Raw genomic sequence first — 26,786 nt, 5'->3', positions numbered from 1 at the left:
GTTGCCATTGACTTACAAGTCGACGGTATGACGGTAACTAAACTAGCTGGTGGTGGGAGAATGGAGGATCGTGGAGGATAGGCGTGGGACAGGAAGGCTGCAAGGGGCTGGCAGAAGCCCCAGGTAAGTGAAACACATTGTTTTTTTTAGTTCTTCAGTTCCGCTTTAAGTCAATTGTATAGCGATTATATACAAAATTTGAATACTCAGTAGCTGCTGAGTTTGTTTGGTTCAGTGGCAAGTTGCATGGCAGGTGTATGCTAAGAAAATGTCTATATCATTTACCATCTCTACTGCTGGATTTCAGCCTAGCCACATAGAACGTCCTTCTCAAGACCACCACATTTGCCTGGGACCCTCACAATTAGTGGCTGTGCTCCTCTTCGTGCATGAGCGCAGCCGTATTGCGCCTGCATGGTATAGTCATGCCTGAAAACTGCTCATGGACGGTTGCTTCAGCTTACTGCGCAGGCATGCGCAAAGACAGTACTGTAGCGCTGGTACATGGCGGGAGGTGCAGCCATGAGAATATATCAGACACGCCCTTCTTGGATATGCTCAGAGGGTCCATACTTGGCAACACAAGGGGTGAGGAGGCCACTACGCACTACCTAGGTAAGTATAAACTTTATTTTTTTTTTAATGGGCTGCCTCAGGTTCACTTTAAAATTCAATTCTTAAGCTGGCCATACATCTATCAATTTTGCGGCCCAGTCAATCAATTTCGATCAAATGTATTGATCGAGCAATAACAATGTGCGATATTGTGAAGACCGACAAATGCAACTGAACCCACGCTAATTGATACTCCCACCCCCCCCCCCCCCCCACTTGAACCAGTTGCCACGATTGTCCAGCTGCACCTGCTTCCCTATTGGCGTCCCGTGTGGCTGACGTGTATAGCATATGGCGCGTGTGTAGTGCACCACGTGCTATACACCACAGCCACATGGGACGCCAATACGGAAGCAGGAGCAGTTGCACCGGGTGAGATTTCAATGCGTAGGCAGCCGAGGGGGTACATTAACATATGAGGGGGGGGGCAGCAGCAGAGGCTACGTCACGAGGCCAGTTCCCAAGGGATTTCATGCTGAAATCGATTGTGAATCACCCTGCAATGTATGGGCAGCCAAGAAATCTCTCTCCAATCAGATTTGATCAGAGAGACCATCTGTCTATTGGTCGATCTGTATGCCCACTAGTGTTGTCCGGATCATGAACGATTCGGGTCTTTGATCCGAATCTCTTTTGTGAGTCGAATCATCCGAATCACCAAAATGAGTGATTTGGATCGCAAAGGGGGCGGGGCCAGGAGCGGCGCACCCCCCTCTCAGCGGTCTGCGGGGTCCTGGAAGCAGAGCAGAGATGGATCGCTCTGTTGGAGGGGAGCCAGCCTTGCAGGGACAGGTAGATCAGAGAGAGGGGACATGGGTGCCACTGCCAGATATGTGTAGAGCACACGTACTGGCTGCAATGTGCTGCTCATTATAGGCTGTCTGTTTCATAGTTGTGAACAAATTGGAAACTTTTGGCTCAGAAGCACAGCTCAGTAACTTTGTAGACAGCGTGCTGGGCTAGGACAGGGCAGGCACTGTGATTGCTGTGCAATATGATCCTCCTGCACTGCTCTAAACAGCTGCACTTCACTTCTGGGAATGCTTTGGGGAATGCTTTCTTTCACTGTGCGACGTTTGCATTCAAAGTATACAGATGAACATATAGGTGAAATACTTTAAACCATATGATTGCAGCATGTGGGTATTGTGTGCAAACAAACATTTCTGCTCTCTGCTCGTCCCTCCTCCCTTCTCTGTCCACTCCCTGCCCGTCTCTGTTCACCACCCTCCCCTTCTCTGTCTGTCCACCCCCCCTCCCCTTCTCTGTCCACTGCAGGGAAAGTCCTGTCCTGCTAGTTATTTCACCCCCGAATGCTTCCCTAGTAAAATGATATGAGATTTGTATCAAAGATTCAAATCATCCGAATCATTGAAAAGATCCGAACTTCCCATCTCTGATGCCCACAAGATTGCAAGCAACCTGCTTCTACTACATGAGTCAACACCGGAACGATAACAGACATACATTAAAGGTAGCCATACATCAGGCGACCATTTGATTCGATTAGGCCCGGTTCACATTAGCGGTGGCCGTCCGGAATCGCCGTGCCGGAGCCGCACCGCTTGCAGAACGGACGGAACGGACGCACGGCATAGCAATGAAAGCCTATGCGTCCGTTCACATGCGTCCGTTCTGCCGGACCGGAGCCGGACCGGATCCGGACTCCGGCCTCCGTTCCAACATGCGCTATTTTTTGATCCGGCTCCTCCGGCAGCCGTATCCGGGGCGGAGCCGGACTGCACCATCCGGCCAATACAAACCAATGGGAACCGGAGAGCGCACAACACACTGGCTGAGAAATCCGGATGTTCTACCCCACTTCCTATGCGGATTGTTGCGGCGATATTGGATGGGGACACATGGGCAAGCATTTTGGAGTGGAGCAGCACAGCTGGATCCGGATCCGGAGATGTTGGCAGCATGTCGCAGGTGGAGGTGAGTGCTAAACAGCAGAGGGCCTGATTCCACAGGTCCCCCTTCTGCTGACCTCCCAGACCCCAACATTTTTTTTGTTTTTTACGTTACTTTTGCCAAACGGATCCGGATCGCATCCTGATGAACACCTGATGCAACCTGACCGGATCCGGATCGGATCCGGATCAGAACCGTACCGTTCCGATCCGGATCCGGTCCGGATCCGGTCATCCGGTCCGTTTGGCAGACAACCGCAAGTGTGAACCGGGCCTTACTGTATTATATTTGGATGAAAATCAGTGCCTCCAAGTGCATGCCAGATCGACAATGCAACCAACTTTGAGACAGAATTGGTCAAATAAGCCAATTGCAAAATGCTGCAAAATGTTGGGTTGACTTGCTCGTTTGGGTGTGCAGCGGTAACGGCATGCAATTTCGGGGCGATCGACAAATGCAACAAAATTCCTGGTGCTGTCCCCCCTAATGTTAGATGCCCCCCCATTGCAAGTTAAGCAATTTTGGGGCGATCGACAAATGCAACAAAATTCCTGGTGCTGTCCCCCCTAATGTTAGATGCCCCCCCATTGCAAGTTATGCAATTTTGGGGCGATCGACAAATGCAACAAAATTCCTGGTGCTGTCCCCCCCAAATGTTAAATGCCCCCCCCCCATTGCAAGTTATACATTACCTGTCTGCGTCTCAGCTTGTCTTACAGTGCGTGACCCACGTGGTTGCCTAGTAAGGGCGTGGTTGCCTAGTAAGGGCGTGTGTAAGATGTCAGATGTCATACACGCCGCCACATTAGAGCGTGCGTATGATGTCAGATGTCATACATGCCGCAGCGTTACTAGGCAGCCTTGTGGCACTGTATGGAGAGAGAAGTGCGCCCGGAGCCAGCAGGGGACAAGTGGAGGCCACGGAGAGGTAAATTGCACTGGGCATGAGGGGACCCATTTAACATTAGGGGGGCAGTGTCCGGACGGCAAGGAGGTCCGATGTAGCGTCCAGAGGCGGGACAAGGTCCTCCAGCACCCAAGGCTGAGACACCACAGTGCGCCCCTCCATCCCTCCCAGCCCAGCTGTTACACACTGATTGCAATAAGACTAAGAGGTGCCACAGGGCCCACAACCTCCCCAACACCTTAATATCTAGTTCTCTGGCTTGCAGTCACTGCTATGTATCCCCTTTTCTTATTTCTTTCTGCTTCATACACAATTAGGAATGACAGCTGAATGAATTGTGCGCCCCCACCTACACTGCACCCTGAGGCTGGAGCCTCTCCAGCCTATGCCTCTGCCCAGCCCTGGTAGCGTCACTCACAAGGCAGATTCCGGAACAATTTCAGCATGAAATCGATCAGTCATCGCCCTGCGGTGTATGGGCAGCTGACAGATCTCTCTCTAATCAGATTCAGTTAGAGAGAGATTTGTCTCTCGGTCGAATCTGTCCATCATCGCTAGATGTATGGCTATTTTAACATTGCTTCCATTGGACCATGCAGGAAGTGAGCAGCGTATTCTAGTAACTATAGAAACCAGAAATTGCCTCATCCAAGATGGAGGTAACAAGGAAGGAGGGTATGACGTCAGAGCCGCATGACTAGCCCCAGAATTGACAGAAGCAGGGAGGGAAGTCACGTGACGCGGAAGCAGAATGCTGGCAGCAGCAGCGGAGCGGCGCTGAGAGTGAGTGTGACGCCGGGGTGAGCGGGAGGAGAGGGCTGCGGTCATGCGGTGCTGGGGGGCTCAGGAATAGACCGCAGGTTTCTAGTGAATCCAGGAAGGCCAGTCACGTGTCTGGTCAGCAGGGGCCACTGTGGAGCGCAGAGTACAGTGGCCAGTGCGAGGAGGCTGTGGGGTGGTGGAGGCTCAGAATAGGGGGCTATTGCACATAGCTACAGAACTAACTCAGTGTATTTCATTTCATTCTATGTATAAGTTGCTTGTGACATTCAAGAACTTATGAGTCAAATGTTTGATGTGAAAATAAGCACCTGATTATGATAACACCATATTGTTATTTATTATTACTTGGATATAATAGTAGGAAGTTTATAGCTATGTACGTAGCTTGGATAAGTTTCACCGCCTCAAATTACTGTTAATGATCATTTTCAATGACAGTTTAGGAAAAATTTGTGACTGGTCCCTTTTTATGTTGAATGTGGGGAGAAGCAAACTACATACAGTCTGGATCTGGGACAGTCAAATTTACTTCCTGCTGATTTTGATTAATGCATTTCCAGACTGCATACAATATGTATCCAGCACTGTCTCTCACGGTGCGGAGGAGCGGTACCTCCAGTTTTTGTCCTTCTGCATACAATATGCATGCAAACCAGGATAATTAGCATCTTGTTGACCATCTCTAGTTATGATCGTGTCGCTATATCTTACCCATCTTACTTCTACTTCTTGTTTTGTTCTGGCCATACACAGGAGGATGAGATCATCCAAAAGTACAGGTGATAAAGCTCCCATGTGTAATGCAGCTTTGTTTTATAACTATCCAGTCAGGGGTGCTAATTTACTTTAGAGGTACCAATGGGAATCGCCTTAGACAAACGGCCACTTCCATTTGTAAGAAATAGGGGACCCAGCAGGAATCACTATCCACGCCACCCACTGAATAGGTTTAGTAAAGTTGTGTGAGCAGAGGCGGTAGCCGGGGTCCCCTATTTATTATTTTTATTAGTTTTTTTATGTATTTATTTTTTTAATAATTTTGGTTGTGACCAAATGTGACTTTGGCACGAACAGGAAGTGGCTTTCCTTCTATGGGGATTCCCATTGCGTTTACTGAATTAGACTAGTGCCCAATCAGGTGCTGAGAAATGTTAGACTTGGCAGCATGTAGCGAGTTTTTACTGTAATATACCTCTGCAATCACCTCTTGTGATGGTACATTCTGTGGTTCTGACAAATATCTGTCAGTGCGTAAAGAACAATCCTGACAGGGATTTTACACACAATGAGGAAAGGATGGTGTGCATAGAAGAGAACTCCACCCAAGACGTTTGGGTGGAGAGTCAATACCTCTAGACTTACCATTGTGTCACTATGCTACTATGAAAATAGTGCATCAAACACTCTTGTTACCAATCTGTCTACCTGGACTTTGTTTTGATAAGAATAGATTACATGCAGTATATTGTACACCTCAATTTTTTTTTTCACGCCAAAATTATCTTTGTATGATAAATATGCCCCCCCCAAACACCACAAGTCCACTTTGCTTGTTTGTACTACAAGAGCTTTTCTAAGCGCTTTGTGATTTGAAAAGCTCTTGCTAATGTAATGCTATGGGTGTGATCCCACTGGAGTGATGTGATTTTATAAAAATCCCCCATAGCATTGCATTAGGAAGAGTTTTAAAAATCTCTTGCGCTTAGGGCTAGTTCACACTCAGTGCTTGAAATGCCGCTAGCCCACGATCGGCTCCGTGATCGCGATTTTAACTAAAATCTTGGGATTCTGCGCGATTTGCGCTTGTGATTCTCGTTCAAGAGACCGTGAATCACAGAGCAATTGCCTCCAAAACGCTGTATGCAGCATGTTTGCGATTAATCGAAATCACAACCGATGCAGTGTGAAAGTATCCATAGGGATACATTAGAGCAGCGCTTTGCTGATCATCAGCGGCCAGCAAAGCACTGAAGAATCGTCAGAGTGTGAACCAGGCCTCAAAAAGCTCTTGTAGTGTGAATCAGCCCTAACAGTCGCTGTTGCGTTCCCTGTGACAGCAGGAAGGCAACGGATCAGAAAAGCGGAGCCACCTGTTATGCTCACGTTGGATACAGTGAAGCGTAGCCAATAAAAAGTATGCTTCACTTCTACTGTTAACATTACTCTTACTGGTTAATGAGACGTTAACTGCATGCAGTGTGTTATGCCGGGCATACACGGCACGTTACTCGTGTGCGCGGATCGATTGCCGCTCGTCCCCGCCGGCGCTTCCTTATCAGCGCTCGATTCCCTGCCATTGTCCGCAGGCGGGAATCGAGCGGCATGATCGGGCCAGCTGAATATTATCAGCTGGCCGGATCAGCTGGTCGATACACGGTACAGAAACGTACCGTGTATCCCCAGCATTAGATGCTGCAACCCATTGTACTGCAGGGCATCTGCCACACTGTGGACACTTCATAAGTGGTACATTGCATTGCAGTAAGGTGCATTACAAAGCAGCCATTATGCTTGGTACACACCATGCAATTTCCTGTCAGATAGACCGGTCAAATAGATAATTTCTGACAGTTTGGATATGATTTTCAATCATTTTTCCAATCAACTTTGTATAGAAGTGATTGGAAAATCGATCTGAAATCAGATTCAGATCGAACCTGTTGGAAATGATCTATTTGAGGCGTCCGTCTGACGGGAAATTTCTTGGTGTGTACCAGGCATAGCACCGCAACCCACCACTGTGAACGTGGCCTGATAGAAATGTGAAAATAGTGGGAATTAGAGGCTCACTATTAATGTTCACATAGCTTAAATCTATCAGCAATGGTGGTGTGACTGATAGTTATTAGATTTCTGATAAAATCTGATCTCTATAGAGACATATATATGGAGGTAAAACAATCAGTTTTTCCCAAATCCGCTTTGATAAGGGAAATATTGGTCCATCTTCACAAGAGGCATAAATGGTAGAATGTATGCCTAACCTAATGTATCCGTAGTTAATGTCTCTAACATATGCAGAAAAATAAACATGGTGGCATAGTGGATAGCACTCATGCCTTGCTGTGGGTAGGGATTCGATTTTCAAGCTCCTCAGAGGAACATAAGTGACTATGTAATTTGTACAGCGCTGTGGAAGATGTCAGTGCTATATAAATAGTAAAAATGTGTTTAGTGGTAAGTTTTTCTTTTCTTTTTTTATTTATTTGTGTTTTAATGACTTGCCGTGCTGCCACGTGTATTCTGATGAAGAGGGTGTATCCACGAGTACAGCCCATTCATTTTCTCTGAATGGATACATTGTGGATCATGTGAGAACGTGCAACAATACAGAGAAGAGGTTGCTTCCTGCAGCTAAACTAGAGGATATAAAGCCAGCAATTGTTGCAATCTTAGCTGGTTTCAGTAATGTGGTTCATCGCTGGAGATGCTGCACTGATAAGGCAATATGTGTTTTATTTTATAGTTGACCAACTGGTTGTTTAGGTATAAAGAGAGCTTCTCTGTTGTGCCATGTAAGTATGTGACAATGGCTGTGTTAAAGGAGTACTGTAAGGCTACTAAAAGAAGATGAGTTCAACTTACCTGGGGCTTCTATAACACCCCCCCCCCCCTTCCCCCCCTGGAAAGTCCTGTGCCTGGGTGGGAGAAATATCTCTGTAAATAGACAATTGTGTGTAAAAAAAAAAATCAAAACATTCATTTACAGAGATATTTCTCCCACCCAGCATGGGTATGTGTAAAAACACACCCCAAAACACATTAAACTACTTCTTCTGAGTACGGCGGTACCACGTGTGGCACTTTTTTGCACCCTAACTGCGCTAAGGGGCCCAAAGTCCGATGAGTACCTTTAGGATTTCAGAGGTCGTTTTGAGACATTTGGTTTCAAGACTACTCCTCACGGTTTAGGGCCCCTAAAATGCCAGGGCAGTATAGGAACCCCACAAGTGACCCCATTTTAGAAAGAAGACACCCCAAGGTATTCCGTTAGGGGTATGGTGAGTTCATAGAAGATTTTATTTTTTGTCACAAGTTAGCGGAAATTGATTTTTATTGGGTTTTTTTTCACAAAGTGTCAATTTCCGCTAACTTGTGACAAAAAAAAAAATCTATGAACTCACCATACTCCTAACAGAATACCTTGTGGTGTTGTCTTTCTAAAATGGGGTCACTTATGGGGTTCCTAAACTGCCCTGGCATTTTAGGGGCCCTAAACTGTGAGGCGTAGTCTTGAAACCAAATGTCTCAAAACGACCTCTGAAATCCTAAAGGTACTCATTGGACTTTGCGCCCCTTAGCGCAGTTAGGGTGCAAAAAAGTGTGTACTCAGAAGTAGTGTAATGTGTTTTGGGGGTGTATTTTTACACATACCCATGCTGGGTGGGAGAAATCTCTCTGTAAATGGACAATTGTGTGTAAAAAAAATAAAAACATTGTCATTTACAGAGATATTTCTCCCACCTAGCATGGGTATGTGTAAAAATACACCCCAAAACACATTATACTACTTCTCCTGAGTACGGCAATACCACATGTGTGGCACTTTTTTGCAGCTCAACTGTGCTAAGGGGCCCAAAGTCCAATGAGCACCTTTAGGCTTTACAGGGGTGCTTACAATTTAGCACCCCCCAAGATGCCAGGACAGTAAACACACCCCACAAATGACCCCATTTTGGAAAGTAGACACTTCAAGGTATTCAGAGAGGGGCATGGTGAGTCCGTGGCAGATTTCATTTTTTTTTGTCACAAGTTAGCAGAAATGGAAACTTTTTTTTTTTTTTTTTTTTTCGTCTCAAAGTGTCATTTTCCGCTAACTTGTGACAAAAAATAAAATCTTCTATGAACTCACCATGCCTCTCAGTGAATACTTTGGGATGTCTTCTTTCCAAAATGGGGTCATTTGGGGGGTATTTATACTATCCTGGAATTTTGGCACCTCATGAAACATGACAGGTGGTCAGAAAAGTCAGAGATGCTTCAAAATGGGAAAATTCACTTTTTGCACCATAGTTTGTAAACGCTATTACTTTTACCCAAACCAATAAATATACACTGAATGTTTTTTTTTTTTTTTATCAAAGACATGTAGCACAATACATTTGGACAAAAATGTATACAGAAATTTTACTTTATTTGACAAATTTTATCACAGAAAGTTAAAAAAATAATTTTTTTGACAAAATTCGTCTTTTTTGATGAATATAATAAAAACTAAAAATCGCAGCAGCAATTAAATGGCACCAAAAGAAAGCTGTATTAGTGACAAGAAAAGGAGGTAAAATTCATTTAGGTGGTAGGTTGTATGACCGAGCAATAAACCGTTAAATCTGCAGTGTTCTGAATGGAAAAAAAGGCTTTAAGGGGTTTTATGACTGCAGTCCTTAAAGGGAAGGTCCAAGCAAAATAGAATAATGAGTTTAACTTACCTGGGGCTTCTACCAGCCCCTTGCAGCCATCCTGTGCCCTCATAGTCACTCACTGCTGCTCCAGTCCCCCGATGGCAGCATGCCGACCTTTAGAGGTCGGCGGGCCGCATTGCGTGATTTTTACGCATTCCTGCTAGTGCAGGAACATTAACACATACATTTTTACACGTTAGTGGTTTAGGCTGGTTTCACAGTGGGACGTTACAGGCGCACGTTAGAGCAGCCTGTAACGCACCCCACCGCACAGCAATGAAAAATCAATGAGCTGTTCACAGTGCCCATGTTGCGTTACTCAGTAACGCTGCGCCATAACAGAACGTACTGCATGCAGTACTTTATAGACTGCTTGCACATGCGCAGTAATGTTGGGGAGGAGCATAGAGCGGCCAGGCACATGGCTAATTAATATTCACTGCACTCAGTGACGTGCAGTGTTTACTTCCTGGAGCAGCCGCTCTGTGCGGCGATTGGCCGGGCGGGACCACGTGATGCCGCATGCGTCCAAGAGTACGCATCACGGACGCCAGAGTGAGCTGCACAACGCGGCTCACTCTGACGTCCACATCAGAGAGCACCAGGCGTTGAGTTAGGGGCACGTTATGCGACCATAACGTCCCCTAAACGCAACGTCCTGGTGTGAAACCAACTTTAATGCGTAAAAATGTACGCATTTAACCACTAACGCGTAAAAATCTATATGTTAATGGTCCTGCACTAGTGGGAATGCGTAAAAATGTACGCAATGCGTCCCGCCGACCTCCGAGGTCGGCAAGCTGCCAGCGGGGAACTGGAGCAGCAGTGAGTGACTACGAGGGCACAGGATGGCTGCATGGGGCTGGTAGAAGCCCCAGGTAAGTGAAACTCATTTTTTTATTTTGCTTGGACCTTCCCTTTAACCTGCCTGGCGTTCTATTAAGATCGCCAGGCAGGCTGCGGGAGGGTTTTTTTTTAATAAAAAAAAAACTATTTCATGCAGCCAACTGAAAGTTGGCTGCATGAAAGCCCACTAGAGGGCGCTCCGGAGGCGATCTTCCGATCGCCTCCGGCGCCCAGAATAAACAAGGAAGGCCGCAATGAGCGGCCTTCCTTGTTTTGCTTACATCGTCGCCATAGCGACGAGATCGACGTCAGCCGACGTCCTGACGTCAGCCGCCTCCGATCCAGCCCTTAGCGCTGGCCGGAACTTTTTGTTCCGGCTACGCTGGGCTCAGGCGGCTAGGGGGGCCCTCTTTCGCCGCTGCTCGCGGCGGATCGCCGCAGAGCGGCGGCGATCAGGCAGCACACGCGGCTGGCAAAGTGCCGGCTGCGTGTGCTGCTTTTTATTTGAGCCAAATCGGCCCAGCAGGGCCTGAGCGGCAGGCTCCGGCGGTACTGGACGAGCTGAGCTCGTCCAGACCGCCCAGCAGGTTAAGTGGTTAAGGTAATATTTTTTTCCAAGTATTGTTTAATTGTATGGACAATTATCGAGGAGATTTAGGCGAAAACCCCCAAATTACATATTAATGTTTCACCCTTTCTCATTTGTACATAACAAGTGCTACAGGTTTCAAACAATTCAAAATACATTATTTGGCCGGCTCGTCCCGGTTAAAACAATACCACATATGCCATATTTCTTTACTAGTAGTGTATGTAGTGGACGGTTATCTACAGCCTGTGCGCGTGTAGTGACTGGATGAGATCACTAGCACCCACGGTATGGGAACCCCAGTGCTGTACAGATGCATCACTAGGCGACAGCTTAGTGTGATGCATCTATACAGCGGTGGGTCCCCGTACTGTTGGCCTAGTGATCGCATTCTGTTACCACATGCGGCAGGCATTACAGGTGTCAGCAGATCTCAAGGCCAAGTGTATTTGACACGAGGCTAAATTGGCTTATTAGGGGTTAAAACTTCAACGCATATTTTTTTTTAATGTGATACTGTCACTTTTTAATCTTAGCAAAAAAAACCCAACTTTTTTTTTTGGGGGGGGGGGGGGGGGGGGGGGGTCTTTAATGGATTTAACCACTTGTGTTTTTTGGATGCAAGTCTCATGTCTAGTGCTCCTGTATAGGGATGATCAATGAGATGCAAATATTTCCAAGTTCATGCAGATGTATGCAATTTTTTTTATACAAATATATGCAGCTTGAAAATGGACCAATTAATTTAAACCTAGGTGGGACTTGATAAGTCAATTTTCAAGCTACATATATTTGCATGACAATTTACATAATCCTACATGAACGCCGATATATTTGAATCTCATTGATCATCCCTACTCCTCTTACTAGGTGCACACTTAGCAGAAATGCTATCGTTGCGGAAAACACTGCGTTTTTGCCGCTAATTGAAGTCTGTGAGCCACATGAAAAACCGCATATAAAAACTGCATATGCATTTTGTATGCGTGCATTTTTACAAACTCTGCATTACAACGCATGCAAAAAAAAAAAAAAACCTTGAAAAATGCATCTGCAGTAAAAAAAAAAAAAAAAAAAAACGCAACCAAAAATATGCACATGACATAAAACCCAACCTTTCAAGTTATGTTATGTGTGCACTTACCCTCTAGGTTCCTGGACGTGAGAATCATTTTCTGCACTAATTGCAGCCTCTGCACGCTTGTGCACACACAGGGATCAGCCACTGTCACGTTGCTATATGGACATCCTTATGTCATTCCACTGGTGTTCTGGATAGTGTGGTCACCTGATCTGTTCTATTTCCTGCCCAGGTTCCCCCAGTGAGCCGCCATGCCTGAGCACAGTGACACCAGCCTGTCCCCGGAGGAGAGGCTGCGGGCTCTCGTACAGAAGGGGACAGCAGTGGAGGTGAATGATGACATACCTGTGAAGCGTTACTATCGATCCGGTGTGGAGATCATCCGAATGGCCAATGTGTACGCAGGGGAAGGCAACACAGAACATGCCTTTATCCTGTACAACAAGTACATCACGTAAGGCAGATCAGATCATTTGTTTTACAATATTTGTAATAAATGCTGTGTGCCTTGCGATAAGCTCAGCAAAGAGGTGTGTGAGATGCATTTACAGTGAGGGACAGCTATAATGTCATTTTTACATTTTTTGCAATTACATTTTTCGAAGTGGACCTGAACTCTTGCTCAGGACAGAAAGAAAACTTAGAGAAATGCACCCTGTATGTATTTAGAGAGTTTAGCCTTTTTCATTCCCCCTCATTTGTGTCTAATCACTAGTTGTAATTTGATCCCTCCCCTGTGTCACATGACTGCCTATGGGAGATAAGCAGATAATCCAATTTGAAAGCACAGTCTGTAAACAATATGTCTGCTACCATGAATCAGGAAGTAGAAACTGTTCAGATTTATTTTAGGATTTTTATGTGCTGTAACCAGGAAATGTTTTTTGCTTAAAGGTTATTATGCTGTTGTGTATCTTTTAGACCAGAGAGGCGTTCTGAGTTCAGACCCAATTTAACTGTTTGCATGCTTCCTGTGTGGTTCCACAGTGTAAGGTAACATTGACTATTGGTAGTGCAGGTCTGTTTGCATTTCCCTTCCTAATTACTAGAAGATTGTAGTTAATATGGAATCTGAACATTGGCTACAGAAGTAATTATGGCAGCTTTAAGCTTTCCTCCGCCCTCCATTCAGAGATTAATGCTTCTGGATGTCTCCTATAACAAGACTGCTGCCGCTTAAAAAAGATTGTCTCATTTTATTGTCATATAAAAGTGATAGGAATAGCTTTTGGACATGTTACTGTGGTGTTAGAATAGCCCGACAGCCCTCAGGATGAAATGCACTGTATGAAGAGAGTTATGAAGTAAAACCAGTGCAATGACACGGCATGTGCTGTAGTAACAATCCCAATTCAAATTGTGTTTTAAACTTCCTGTTCACTTATTTCCTCCAGGTTAGTTTTCCTGCAGACGTCTAAGGCTGAATTCACACTGTGCATGTTCTCTAATGCATGTGCATTATAATGTGTGTGAAATGCGTTCAATCGACCTGTTGCAGTGCAGTGAGCGGGCCTATAGAATTGTATGGGCAGTGAGCGGGCCTATAGAATTGTATGGGCAGTGAGCGGGCCTATAGAATTGTATGGGCAGTGAGCAGACATGCAGAATTATTATTCTGCAATGCAACTGATGCAGTGTAAAAGGACCCTTGCATCTGGAACCCACTAGCAGCGCATTTCTAAGCCAATTGTAAGCACCTGTGATTTGAAAAGCTCTTGCTAATGTAATGCTATGTGTGTGATCCCACTTGAGGGATGTGTTTTTTTTTTTTTGTTTTTTTTAGAAGTCCCCCATAGCATTGCATTAGCAAGCGCTTTTCAAATCACAAGCCCTTAGAAAAGTGTTGCTAGTGGGTCCTAGGCCCATAGGTTATTTTGCTGTATTCATTCTCCATTAATTTTCTTCCTCTTTATTTGTGGGTACTGTTTGTGTGATATTTGGACGCTCGTAATTCAGGCTGGGAGCCTTCTGTGCTTGCGCAATAGTACTGCATCGGCACAGAACGCTCCCAAGGACGGATGCACGCCTGGCCGCGCTTGCAAGATTAAGTGTGACTCGGCCAGGCTTCAGGGCTGAATTATGGGGGACCGGAGACACCCAGGGAGACAGCGAGGGACGGGTGTCCTTAAAGGGGACAAGAGAGAAATGCGCTGTGAAAATAGAAAAAGATTTTATACATACCTGGGGCTTCTTCCAGCCCCATAAGCCTGGATCGCTCCCACGCCGCCGTCCTCCGCTTCCTGGATCCGCCGGTCACTTCCGACGGACGCGGCCAATTGTCCGCATCACAGGGGCTCCCTCCATACCCGTAAGCATGCAGCTGCGCAGTAGTCAGCCACATGCGTAAGTGTATGGAGGGAGCCCCATGTGATGCGTAGAATTGGCCGCGTCCACCGGCCGACTGGCAGTAATGATGGGACCTGGTACCGGCGGATCCATGCGGCGTGGGAGCGATCCGTGCGTATGGGGCTGGAGGAAGCCCCAGGTATGTATAAAAGCTTTTCCCAGGGTCGTCTCCAGGACAGCAACCCAGATGAGAGATTACCCTTCCACCTACTATTGGACAGGAAGAGGTTAATCCATGGAACCAGGCAGGGTGTATATATATATATATCTGCCCCTACCAGACATACCTCAGTTTTATTCCTGTCCACGGACGGAGGAGGTCATGGATTTTCTGAGGGCTGACGCCAGATGGTGGGGTCCTGGAGCGGGGGTCTTCCGTGCATGCTGGCCAGAGTGGATCAGCTAGGGAGAGCGGCCGTCTCCCTGTCGTTACAGTTTGTGAAATGTCCAGCCGCTTTGAACGCGTAGACGCGCGGGCAGGGCGGCTGTGATTGGCTGGGAGAGTCAGATGACTCTTCATGACGTCGGCAGGTCCTGGAGCGGAAGATTGACCAGGGAATGCGCTGTGATTCGCGGCGGCGGCAGGGGGCGGCAGCGTGGTGGCAGGACACGCCCCCTAGTCTTGCCGAAAGCCGGGTTAGCGTGGCCACGAGGGGAGGAGGAATTAACCCCTTCAGCGCCGGAGGCTTCAGAGTGGGATGCGCAATGATGTTCCAGGAACCCTAAGGTTGGTTATGGTTGCTGGGAGGGAATTTTTGGATGCGCACATACCAGTTCCTTTTAAAGCGTCTTCCTCTGCTGGATCATTTTGTGGTAAGCCAGCATGGAGACATCTGAAAGCACACCGGATATATATATGTATGTATGTATGTATGTATGTATGTATGTATGTATGTATGTATGTATGTATGTATGTATGTATGTATGTATGTATGTATGTATGTATGTATGTGTATATATATATGTATATATATATATATATGTATATGTATATGTGTGTGTATATATATATATATATATATATATATATATATATATATATATATATATATATATATATATATATATATATATATATATATATATATATATATATATATATATATATATATATATATATATATATATATGTGTATATATATATATATATATATATGTGTATATATATATATGTATGTGTGATTATATATGTAGTTTCTGTGAACAGGTTGGGCTCATTCAGCCAAAAATTGACAAGGCTGCCAGGGGGAAGGAACCCAAAAAGGGTAGCCAGAGTCAGGCTCGCCCCTCCGGCGATTCAGCTGCTACCCCTATGACATCTGTAGCTGTTGCAATGCCAGAGCAAAAAAGAGATAAGAAGAAATGTGTTTTATGTGCTGCTAAAATACCTCAAGCTTCTAGTAAGCCTCTATGTCAATCCTGTGTCCAGGAGATGATTAAGGAGGAATCCCCTTCTATATTTAAGGATCTTTTGGGCCGGATGAAGTCGGAAGTAGCATCAACCTTACAGGCGTTTAAAGAGACTCCAGTTTGTCCCTCTACTTCCGCTACTACCAGTACTTCTCCTGCCTCTAATCCTGTTCAAAATTCCCCTAATAGGATATCAGGATCCACGCCAGTCACAGTGTCCCCGAGGGTATCTGCTCAGCCACTACAGATGCTACAGCCAGTTAGGAGGCATCATGCTGAGAACTCTGAGATAGAACTTTCAGAGGGGGAGATCTCTTCCTTAGAGGAAATGTCTGATTCTGATGAGGAGGAGGAAAGACCTATGGAGGGGATTAAAGTGCAAAGATTTGCCTTCGCCACTGAGAATATGGATAGTTTGTTATGTGCTATGTATGTGACTATGGACATTAAGGAGGAGGAGCGTAATCTGTCCACATTGGATAAGATGTACCAAAGTTTAGCAGAAGGCAAGAAAAGTTTCATTCCTGTTCATAACTCCCTAAAAGAAATGATTAAAAAAGAATGGGAATTTCCAGAGAAAAGAGCCTTCTGGCCCAGATCTATGGGTAGAAGATATCCCTTTAGACCAGAAGACCAGAAGTATTGGGGCCCGGTCCCAAAAGTAGATCCTGCCCTGTCTAGAGTTTCTCGAAGATCAGCTTTGCAGTTTGAGGACTTTGGTGTATTGAAAGATCCACTGGATAAGAAGGTTGATAATCTTCTAAGGAGAGCATGGGAGTCGGCCACCCTTAATTTCTTACCGGGCATTGCAGCCACAGCTTTTTCTAGGTCCCTTAAAGTTTGGTTGTCGCAGTTAGAAATGCATATTGCAGGAGGTTCTTCCAGAGAAGTTATCTTGAAATCTTTGCCTAATATATTTCATGCTGTAAATTATCTCTGTGACGCTGCAGATGACTCAGTTCGGTTAACAGCAAGAACAGCAGCCTTAGCAAACTCTGCACGGAGAGGAATATGGGTCAGAACATGGAATGGAGATACATCATCTAAGGTGAAGTTGTGTGGAGTACCTTGTGAAGGCGCTTTGTTGTTTGGCACCAAGCTAGATGAGACATTGGATAGAACAGCAGACAACAAGAAGAACTTCCCGGAAAGAAAGAAAGAAAGTGTTTAGGTTTAAATGGTCCTTTCGCTCATCAGGAGGTCAAGATCCAAACTACAGGTCCAATAGGAGGCAGTGGAGACCACAAAAGGATCAGAAAGGGAAGCCCTCCACCCCCTTCATGCATAATCCCTCTAATCAACCAAAGAAGCAATGACGCCAGGATACCAGTAGGGGGAAGACTGGCACACTTCTTCGAGAACTGGGAGTCCCTATTCCAGAACGAATGGTTGCTGAAGATCATTTTGGAAGGTTACAGGCTAGAATTTACAGAAGTCCCCCCAACCAGATTCTTTCTGACATCACTTCCCCCATCTCAAGCAATGTCCTCAGCTCTACAGGTGGCTGTGTCAGATCTGTTGGAGAAAAGAGTCATAAGGCAAGTTCCTCGATGCCAAGAAGGGAGAGGATTCTACTCGCCAATCTTTCTAGTACAGAAACAAGGAGGCGATTACAGGCTTATTCTCAACCTGAAGCTTCTCAACAAATCCATCAAATACAGGAAGTTCAAGATGGACAACATCCGCTCAGTGCTGAGCCTACTACAAAAGGATGCATTTATGATGTCTCTGGACCTCCAAGACGCTTACTTACATCTACCGATCCATCTGGACTCACAGGTGTACCTGAGGTTTGCGGTCCGTCATCACGAAGAGGTAAGGCATTACCAGTTCACGGCATTACCATTTGGCTTGTCATCTGCCCCCTGGCTTTTTACAAAAAATAATGTCTGAAGTGTTAGCCTATCTGAGACTGAATAATGTACAGGTGATTGCCTACCTGGATGACCTGTTCTTTTGGGGGGACTCCGCTTTGGCGGTTACTACAAGGGTCCAGACCTCACTGGAGGTGCTGGAATCCCTGGGTTGGATTATTAACTGGAAAAAGTCTTCTTGGGAGCCATCACAGACTATTTTGTTCTTAGGCTTTATTATTAACACTGTCAATCAGAAAGTTTATCTACCTTCACCCAAAAAAGACTTGTTACTAACAAATGTTTTCTCCTTTCAGGAAGTTTCTACCATTTCCATAAGGGGCGCTATGTCCTTACTAGGACTTATGACATCCTCATTCCCGGCTGTCCAGTGGGGCCAACTGCATTCCAGACAGCTCCAACTGTGGATTTTGCAGGTTTGGAACAGGGGAGTCAGAAATCTGGACAAAAAGGTGTTCATCCCTTATTACATAAAAACCTTGCTTCAGTGGTGGTCGGAACCAAGTCAGCTCACAGTGGGTTGCCTGTGGGACTTTCCAACCCAGAGGATCATCACTACAGACGCCAACAGTTGGGGGCGGGGTGCTCATATGGACAGTTCACCAATCCAGGGGACCTGGGACAGTTCCTTGAGGCTAGCACACTCCAACATCAGGGAGCTGGAGGCAGTGAGACAAGCTTTGTTGCATTTTCAGGATCAGATAAGATTTCAGCATGTAACCATCAGGTCAGACAACAGCACAGTTGTAGCTTACCTAAATCATCAAGGGGGAACAAGGAGCAGGACCATCATGATGAGAGCAGAGAGGATCCTCTTATGGGCGGAAAAGAATTTAGCTTCGTTAAAAGCAGTACATCTCAGGGGTATGTTGAATCAAGTAGCAGACTTTCTCAGCAGGTCAGAACTGAATCAGGACAGTTGGTCCCTGAATCAGGAAGTCTTTCTAGAAATAGTGTCCGACTGGGGAATGCCGACCATAGATCTTTTTGCAAGCAAGCAGAATGCCAAGTGTCAGATGTTTTGTTCCCTGTGTCCGAGCGACAAGCCCTGGGCAGTGGACGCTTTCTCACTCAGATGGAACTTCCCTCTTCTATATGTGTTCCCTCCTTTCAATCTGATTTCCAGGACTCTCAACAAGATCAACCGGGATGGTTCGGTGGCAATAATGATCGTTCCTTTTTGGCCAAAGAGATCGTGGTTTTCACTGCTGAGGAAGCTAGCTGTAGCGGAGCCAATACTGCTGCCAGATCGCCAGGACTTGCTGACGCAAGGTCCAGTCTGCCACCCTCAGGTAAAGATGTTGCATCTATCAGCCTGGATGCTGAGAGCGAACTCCTGAGAGGTAAGGGATTTTCTAAAGACCTGACAGAGACTTTGCTACTGAGCAGGAAAATGGTTACGAGAAAGATATATCTCAAGGCTTGGCGTGTTTATAACAATTGGTGTATGGAGAATAGTAGGAACAGAGAGGAATCCTACTCTGCTTTGGAGTTTCTGCAGTCTGGCCTGAAAAAAGGACTGAGTGCAAGTACTCTGAAAGTACAAACTGCGGCTCTCAGTGTTTTTTTGCAGAGAAAACTGTCAGAAGATCAGTTTTTCATTCGCTTCTTTAGAGCAGTGAACAGAATTAGGCCGGTGATTAGAAGTCAGGTTCCACCTTGGGACTTAAATCTGGTTCTGCAAGCACTCATGGATGAACCTTTTGAACCATTAGAGGAGATTTCAGAAAAATTATTGACTTTAAAGACTGCCTTCTTGTTGGCCATTTCCTCTGCAAGACGTGTGGGGGAGATACAGGCCTTATCCATTGCTGAACCTTACTGTATCATTTCAGAGGATAGAGTGACTCTTAAGCTTGATGCAGCTTTCTTGCCTAAAGTGTGTTCTCGTTTCCACAGGTCTCAGGAGATATATCTACCATCATTTTGTAATGAGCCATCTAATGATAAAGAGAGACGGTTGCACTGTCTTGATGTTAGACGTTGTGTTATCAAGTACTTGGAGGTTACAAAACCTTGGAGGAAATCTCAGGCATTGTTTGTTCTTTTTTCAGGTATCAATAGAGGTGGTCAGGCCTCTAAGGCTACCATCGCAAGATGGATTAGACAGGCTATCGTTCTAGCTTACCAATCTCAGGGCAAGGAAATACCGAGTATTGTTAGAGCTCACTCGACTCGATCCATTTCCGCCTCTTGGGCGGAGAAGGCTGGAGTATCGATTGATCAAATTTGCAGGGCAGCTACTTGGTCTAATAGAAATACTTTTGTAAAACATTATAAGCTGGATTTAGATTCTAGGAGGGACTTGACCTTTGGAAGGAGAGTTCTTCATGCTGTGGTCCCACCCTAATGCTATGTAATCTTTGATTCTCATCTGGGTTGCTGTCCTGGAGACGACCCTGGGAAAGACACTGAGTTACTTACCGGTAACGTCTTTTCCAGGAGTCGGAAGGACAGCACCCTTACTACCCGCCCTAAGTGGGTTATTTGTATTTGTAAATAAAGTTTGTTGAAGCAGTATTTATGATATCTTTGTTATTTCTGAGGTATGTCTGGTAGGGGCAGATAGATAGATAGATATATATATATATATATATATATATATATATATATATATATATATATATATATATATATATATATATATATATATATATATATATATATATATATATATATCTATCTGCCCCTACCAGACATACCTCAGAAATAACAAAGATATCATAAATACTGCTTCAACAAACTTTATTTACAAATACAAATAACCCACTATATATATATATATTTATATTTATATATATATACACCCTGCCTGGTTCCATGGATTAACCTCTTCCTGTCCAATAGTAGGTGGAAGGGTAATCTCTCATCTGGGTTGCTGTCCTTCCGACTCCTGGAAAAGACGTTACCGGTAAGTAACTCGGTGTCTTTCTTGATCCTCTCTGGTTCTCTTTAAGGAATCCCCAGGTAAGTAAGGAACCTGAGACGCTTCTCGTCTCAGGTTCCTTTTTAATAACGGCACTGTGTACCACGAGTCACAATATGAGCACAAGCTTCGGTATTTGACTAGTGCAACGGCAAGGGCAGCGCTGCTTCAGGCTCAGCTGTAACGCCGGTCAGGGGAGCCGGCTTGAGTCTGCACAGCATAGTAGAGGCTTCTCCCTATCGGGCAGCATCTTTATGCATGCAGGGGGGTGCAAAGGAAGTTGCGGATGTATACCGGAAATACGTCACGCTCTAGCATCCTGCGTGATTGGAAGGAGGAAGCGCAGATTACAGGCGTAATGCGGCGCAGATGTAACCACTTCTCTTCAGGTGCAGGTCATTTGTAACTTTATTTACTGGTAAATGCAGTAGCATTCAATGTTCCCCCTCTATCTGGCAACATGGAGGACGCCGCAGGCCCTACTCCAATAACTGTGCTGAGTCTGGCACTGAACCCTCTCTGGTAAACAGCACAGGGGTGCTCTCTTACCTTATTATATATAGATATGTATTATGAGGAGGATGTTGTGGAATCTGCATTAAAGCGGAATATAACCCTGCATTTCAACTTTGCTCTAAAATATTATTTACAGCATATTATATGCAAAAAGCATATTTTTTTTTTTTTTTTTTTTTTTACTAGACCAGCATTGAAAGGGTTAAACACAGAGGTTTAAAGTTCCGTGGAGAGATATGCAGAAGTTCAGATTGTTACATTCTATTCAGTTATATGTATCTATTGATAAATGTTACACACTCTTTGGCTGTCCTCCAAGCTCCTTCTCAGTCAGAGAGATGAGTCACATTCAACACTTAGATACATTTATGTAAACAAAATGTATCTATTTCAGCTTCGGATGCGTCTGCAGAAATCTCCAGGAACTTTAAAGCCCTGTGTAACCCTTCCAATGCTGGTCTGGTAAAAAAAAATGCTGGTTGCATATAATATACTGTAAATAATGTTTTAGAGCAAAGTTGAAATGCAAGGTTATATTCCGCTTTAATTGGGGGCATAATGTGCTTTATTGCAGCCCAAAAAGGATAAGTCAAGCTCCCAGCATCCTTTATCTTCTGCCTCTACCTCTAAAGTGGAAAAGAAATGTACAGTCTCCATTGCCGTTCACACTCCTACCACATGCATTGTACAACACGCACAGTCCAGCCTTACCCACCCTGCTTGTCTTACTTTGTACAGTAACATGTTAGCCAGTCAATGATATTAAATATTGTTCTTTCAGCAGTGTTAGCAAGAACATAGAAGTGTCATTTTCCAACTGTGACGCCTCTTGCACACTCAATTTGATTTTCTATTCTGATTTTTGATCTATTCTGATTAAAAAGTGTAGCAGCATGCAGTTTTTTTTTTTTCATCGGAATAAGAAATCGGATCATATTTAAAAAAAAAAAATGGCATGTAGTGTGCAAGAGGCCTAATACTGATAGAAGAAAATGTAGTCTTGACACCGCCCAAAGACTTTATCACACATGTTGAGTATTACGAGGATCATTCGGAAAGTAAAAGCAGTTTTCAATTAATCAATTAAGGAAAAATTTTATTTTAGGTACACTGTATCTTCTGATTATTTCTCCACGTAATCACCTTTATTTAAGCAGTTATTATATATGTTTAGAAGGTTTTTAAGCCTTTTGTTGTAGTGGTATCATGCTCCTCACCTGTGGGTAGGAGGAACTGACGGGGTGTTCCTTTTAATGCTGCTAAACAAACAGTTACTGGTATTCTGCAGTCACATGACAAGCGGTGCAGGAAGAGAAGAGGTTAATCTGACAGATGCAAGTTATATTACACAGAAGAAGTACTTTATGTGGTAGATAAAACCAATTTGCTGTTACTTTCTGGGTAGGAAGAATTGGGGGGGGGGGGGGGGCTCATGTTAAAGCTGCTGAACATTGAATCAGTTACTGGCATTTTGCAGTCATGTGACAATCGGTGCAGGTAGAGATGAGGTTAATCTGACATACGCAAATTACATTACAGAGAGAACACCTTGTGTGGCAGATAATAGCAAATGACTGTTACTTTCTGGATGACTCTCGCACATATGACATCACTGCTCCACATATTTATTTCATGACTCAGTTTTAATGGTTTGATGTTAGTGAGTGGAAATTGACCTATTTGAGCTGTTATCTCCTGTAAAAATCTGTCATAAGTAAGCATTGCACCTGACAGTTAAGTGTTGCCTATCAGGGGACATGTCTTTTGTTCTAGTCCAGGCATGGGCAAACTTGGCCCTCCAGCTGTTAAGGAACTACAAGTCCCACAATGCATTGCAGGAGTCTTACGGCCACAGTCATGACTCATACAGGCAAATGCATTGTGGGACTTGTAGTTCCTTAACAGCTGGAAGGCCAAGTTTGCCCATGCCTGTTCTAGTCAGTGCAGAGTTTGGGGCTCAGTGTTGACTGAAGAGACTTTTTTTTTTTTAATTTTAATCTGTCATCTCTGCTCAATGTAATAGCAAATTCTGATAAAACTGATATCTGCAGACTAGCTTTCTTTGCTCACTTCAGCCTGTTGCTCCCTGCCACTGGCCTTACTAACACGCGCACACACACACACACGCTTCCTTAGACCATTGGCAAGCAGCACCATCAGGGAGTGGAGTAGGCAACCATGAGTGCAACAATATTGTATGAGTGGGGTCTAACAGGAAACCAAGGTTTTACATTCATAGGTACATTTTTTGGTTGCCGTTAACAGGTTTCGTCTAATTTGCTTTGGCCACAGAACATGTGAAAGATCAGGTTTAGGTCCACTTTAAAAACTGTAGCAGAAGGTAGTACCATATTTAGTGGTTCCAAAAGGCAAATGTTCACCACAGAGGGGAGTCGGCAATTATTTCTCCAATTTTTTGTTTTTCTTTATTACGGTAGGTTTTCATTTTAAGCACAATGGAGTTTCCTTGCTTTCTTTCTCTTGCAAAGGCCGAAAGCTTTAGGGCTGGTGCACACCAGAGCGGTTCTGAAGCATTTTATAAAACGCTTGCAGGAGGAAAACCGCTTGGCTAATGAAAGTGAATGGGCTGGTGCACACCAGAGCGGTTCAGTTTTTCCACAAATGCAAACTCGGGGGCTGCAGCATTTTCTAGATTTCTGAGGCGTGTCTGCCTCAATGTTAAAGTATAGGAAAGTGGAAAACTGCTCTGAAAAACACTAGATCAGTGCTGTTTTCCAGGCATATTTGTTACAGTAGCTGTTCAGTAACAGCTTTACTGTAACAATATTTGTAATCTGCTACACAAAAACACTCCAAAAAACGATAGGCATGTTTAGAAAACATGCCTAGAATCGCTCTGAAATCTGCTTCAAAAACCTCTAGCGGTTTGTGGATCTGCTAGAGGTTTTTGGTGTGCACTGGGCCATACTCTAGTTAAAATATTACAATTTTAGTATTTACCTTAAAAAAAAATCCCTCTGGTGACATGTGCCTTAGCCCAATATTGGGCTTGACATGAATATTAAAGCCAGTTTTGTCTTGTTTACCTTCTAGACTTTTCTTAGAAAGGATTCCAAAGCATCGGGATTATAAAACTGCCAACACTCCAGAGAAGAAGGAAACTCTGAAGGTGAGCAGCTCGGGACACACATGTTGGTCACTTGTTGGTTTTGCCGCAGGGAACTCGTGCAATTTTTTTCTTGCAGAAACTAAAGGAAGTTGCCTTCCCAAAGGCGGAGGAGCTTAAGAAAGAACTAAAGATCCGATATGGCAAAGAATATGCAGAGTTCTTGGAGAGGAAGGTGAGTAATGAGTCACCACAGACTTCATGCATATAGTTGCATGATGCATGTTTTTGAATCCTGCAAATTGCTTCTTGAAACCGGACCTGAACTCAGAACTTCCTGTCTGCTCTAAAAGATATGCAACAGCATACCGTATTTTTGGGCATATAAGGTGCTCTGGACTATAAGACGCACCTTAGTTTAGAGGGCAAAAATCGGGGGGGGGGGGGGGGGGGGGGAAGATACTTAACCTGGTGCGTCTGTAGTGCAGAGGCGTCTTGTGAAGCTGTAAGCTCTAAGCTACTCTATGTAAGCTACACTGACCAGCTGAACTACACTTATCCCTGCTGCCCTACCAACTAAGTAACACTACACGACACCAACACTTCCATTCTGCACCTGATTTTGCCACCGCGCTCCTCTCACCCTGTGGATGCCGATGAGCTCCACTTCTCGTCTTCTCATCCTGCATATGGCGATATATAGACACAGAAGCAGCCTGCCGCTAAACTGCTCCGGGTTCTCCGTACTTCCGTACTGTAACCTCAGTGGTGCATGTGCACTGGGGGCACCCTTTGGGGGGCACTGTATGTAGGTACATGGAAGCTGGGACACACTGTTTGTGTACAGTGCAGCTGGAACACACTCTAACTAGCACAAGTTTGATCTTCCTGTGGTGGTACAGGGATGCTGGGACACTATGGAGGACACAGGGAATCTTGAGCTCCTTGTGGTTGTACAAGGATGCTGGGACACCATGGAGGACACTGGGAATCTTGAGCTCCTTGTGGTGGTACAAGGATGCTTGGACACCATAGAGGACACTGAGAGTCTTGAGCTCCTTTTGGTGGTACAAGGATGCTGGGACACCATGGAGGACACTGGGAATCTTGAGCTCCTTGTGGTGGTACAAGGATGCTGGGACACCATGGAGGACACTGGGAATCTTGAGCTCCTTGTGGTGGTACAAGGATGCTAATACACTATGAAGGACACTGGGAAGCTTCAGGTGGTGGTACAAGGATGCTAGGACACACTATGGGGGAAACTGGGAAGCTTCAGCTTCCTGTGAGGGTACAAGGATGCTGGGACACACTATGGGGGAAACTGGGAAGCTTCAGCTTCCTGTGAGGGTACAAGGATGCTGGGACACACTATGGAGGAAACTGGGAAGCTTCAGCTTCCTGTGAGGGTACAAGGATGTTGGAACATACTATGTAGGACACTGGGGAGCTGAGAAACACTTTCTGGAAGCACCATGAACCTGACACACATTACTCGAATGTTGGGAAGTTGGGACACACTATGGGGGCACTGGTTAACTGGAACATACTGTTGGTGGAATCAGGAAGCTGTATTACAATATGGGGGATCGGGAAAGCTGGATCGCACTATGGGAGCCCAAGAAAGCTGGACTACATTATGGAGGAAGCTGGGACACACTGCTGTGATTACGGTAAGACTAGGCCACTCTTCTGGGGACATGTAAACTTTGCCCTATGTATCCTCACCCACTTTGTGTTTTTTAGGGGTAGCCCTGGGCTGGCAAAAGAAATGCACCCCCATGAACTTGTACAGGGCTGGTGTAAATGGCTGTTGACTGTTTTGGTTCCTTTGGTGTAGAAATGTGAAGAGGAGTGTGCACGCCAGCTGGCCCTGCAGCAGCAGCTAGAAGCAGAGAGGCAGAGGGTGGCCCTCATGAAGAAGCAGCAAGAACAGCAGGAACAGTTCCAGGCGTTTGAAGACATGATCCGAAAGAAGGAGTTGGAAAGTGAGCGTCTCCGAGTCCTCCACCAGTTCTCTACAGACCCCCCCAGCTCCCGTGTGTCTGACGGGCCTCTCATCCCAGGCGTCAATGAGCCTCCTGCTGTGCCGCAGCTCCCCACAAATGACACGGTTGTGCCACGACCTCCTGTTGTAGACAGGACTCTGAAGCCATCATCTATAGGTCTTCATGAAGGCCGTAAGTAGGAAATGCTGTAGCTACACCTCAGTAGGTCTCATATAGGGATTGATTCACAAATATTTTCTCTTGAATTATTTCACCTTAACTGACAGGACAACTGAAGTGAGCAGAATACAGAGGCTGCCATATTTGTTTCCTTTTAAACCATACCATTTGCCCAGTAGCCCTGCTGATCTATTTGGCTGCTGTAGTGTCTGAATCACACTAGAAACAAGCATGCAGCTAATCTTGTCAGATCTGACAATAATGTCAGAAACAACTGATCTGCAAATGCTTGTTCAGGGTCTATGGTTGAAAGTATTACAGACACAGGACCAGCAGGACTGC

At 45.1% G+C, this 26,786-nt stretch overlaps 1 protein-coding gene across 2 annotated transcripts in view; it reads left to right on the top strand.

Annotated features, from left to right (window-relative positions):
• The first annotated feature begins 4,131 nt into the window (after positions 1 to 4,131).
• STAMBP (STAM binding protein) overlaps positions 4,132 to 26,786 on the top strand; it is a 37,289-nt gene continuing 14,634 nt past the window's right edge. Inside the window, exons 1-5 of one of the 2 annotated variants that reach the window (XM_068272344.1) lie at positions 4,132 to 4,219; positions 12,370 to 12,591; positions 24,264 to 24,339; positions 24,416 to 24,511; positions 26,117 to 26,456. In XM_068272344.1, the coding sequence (XP_068128445.1) occupies positions 12,389 to 12,591; positions 24,264 to 24,339; positions 24,416 to 24,511; positions 26,117 to 26,456 (715 nt within the window). In that variant the 5' untranslated portion in view covers positions 4,132 to 4,219; positions 12,370 to 12,388. Of the gene's footprint in view, positions 4,220 to 4,959; positions 4,999 to 12,369; positions 12,592 to 24,263; positions 24,340 to 24,415; positions 24,512 to 26,116; positions 26,457 to 26,786 lie in introns of those variants that run through there. The other variant, XM_068272345.1, reaches the window with a different exon arrangement.

Source organism: Hyperolius riggenbachi, chromosome 3 (genome assembly GCF_040937935.1).
Source record: "Hyperolius riggenbachi isolate aHypRig1 chromosome 3, aHypRig1.pri, whole genome shotgun sequence".
Taxonomy (NCBI): Eukaryota; Metazoa; Chordata; class Amphibia; order Anura; family Hyperoliidae; genus Hyperolius; species Hyperolius riggenbachi.
This window is presented reverse-complemented; position numbering and strand designations above follow the sequence as displayed.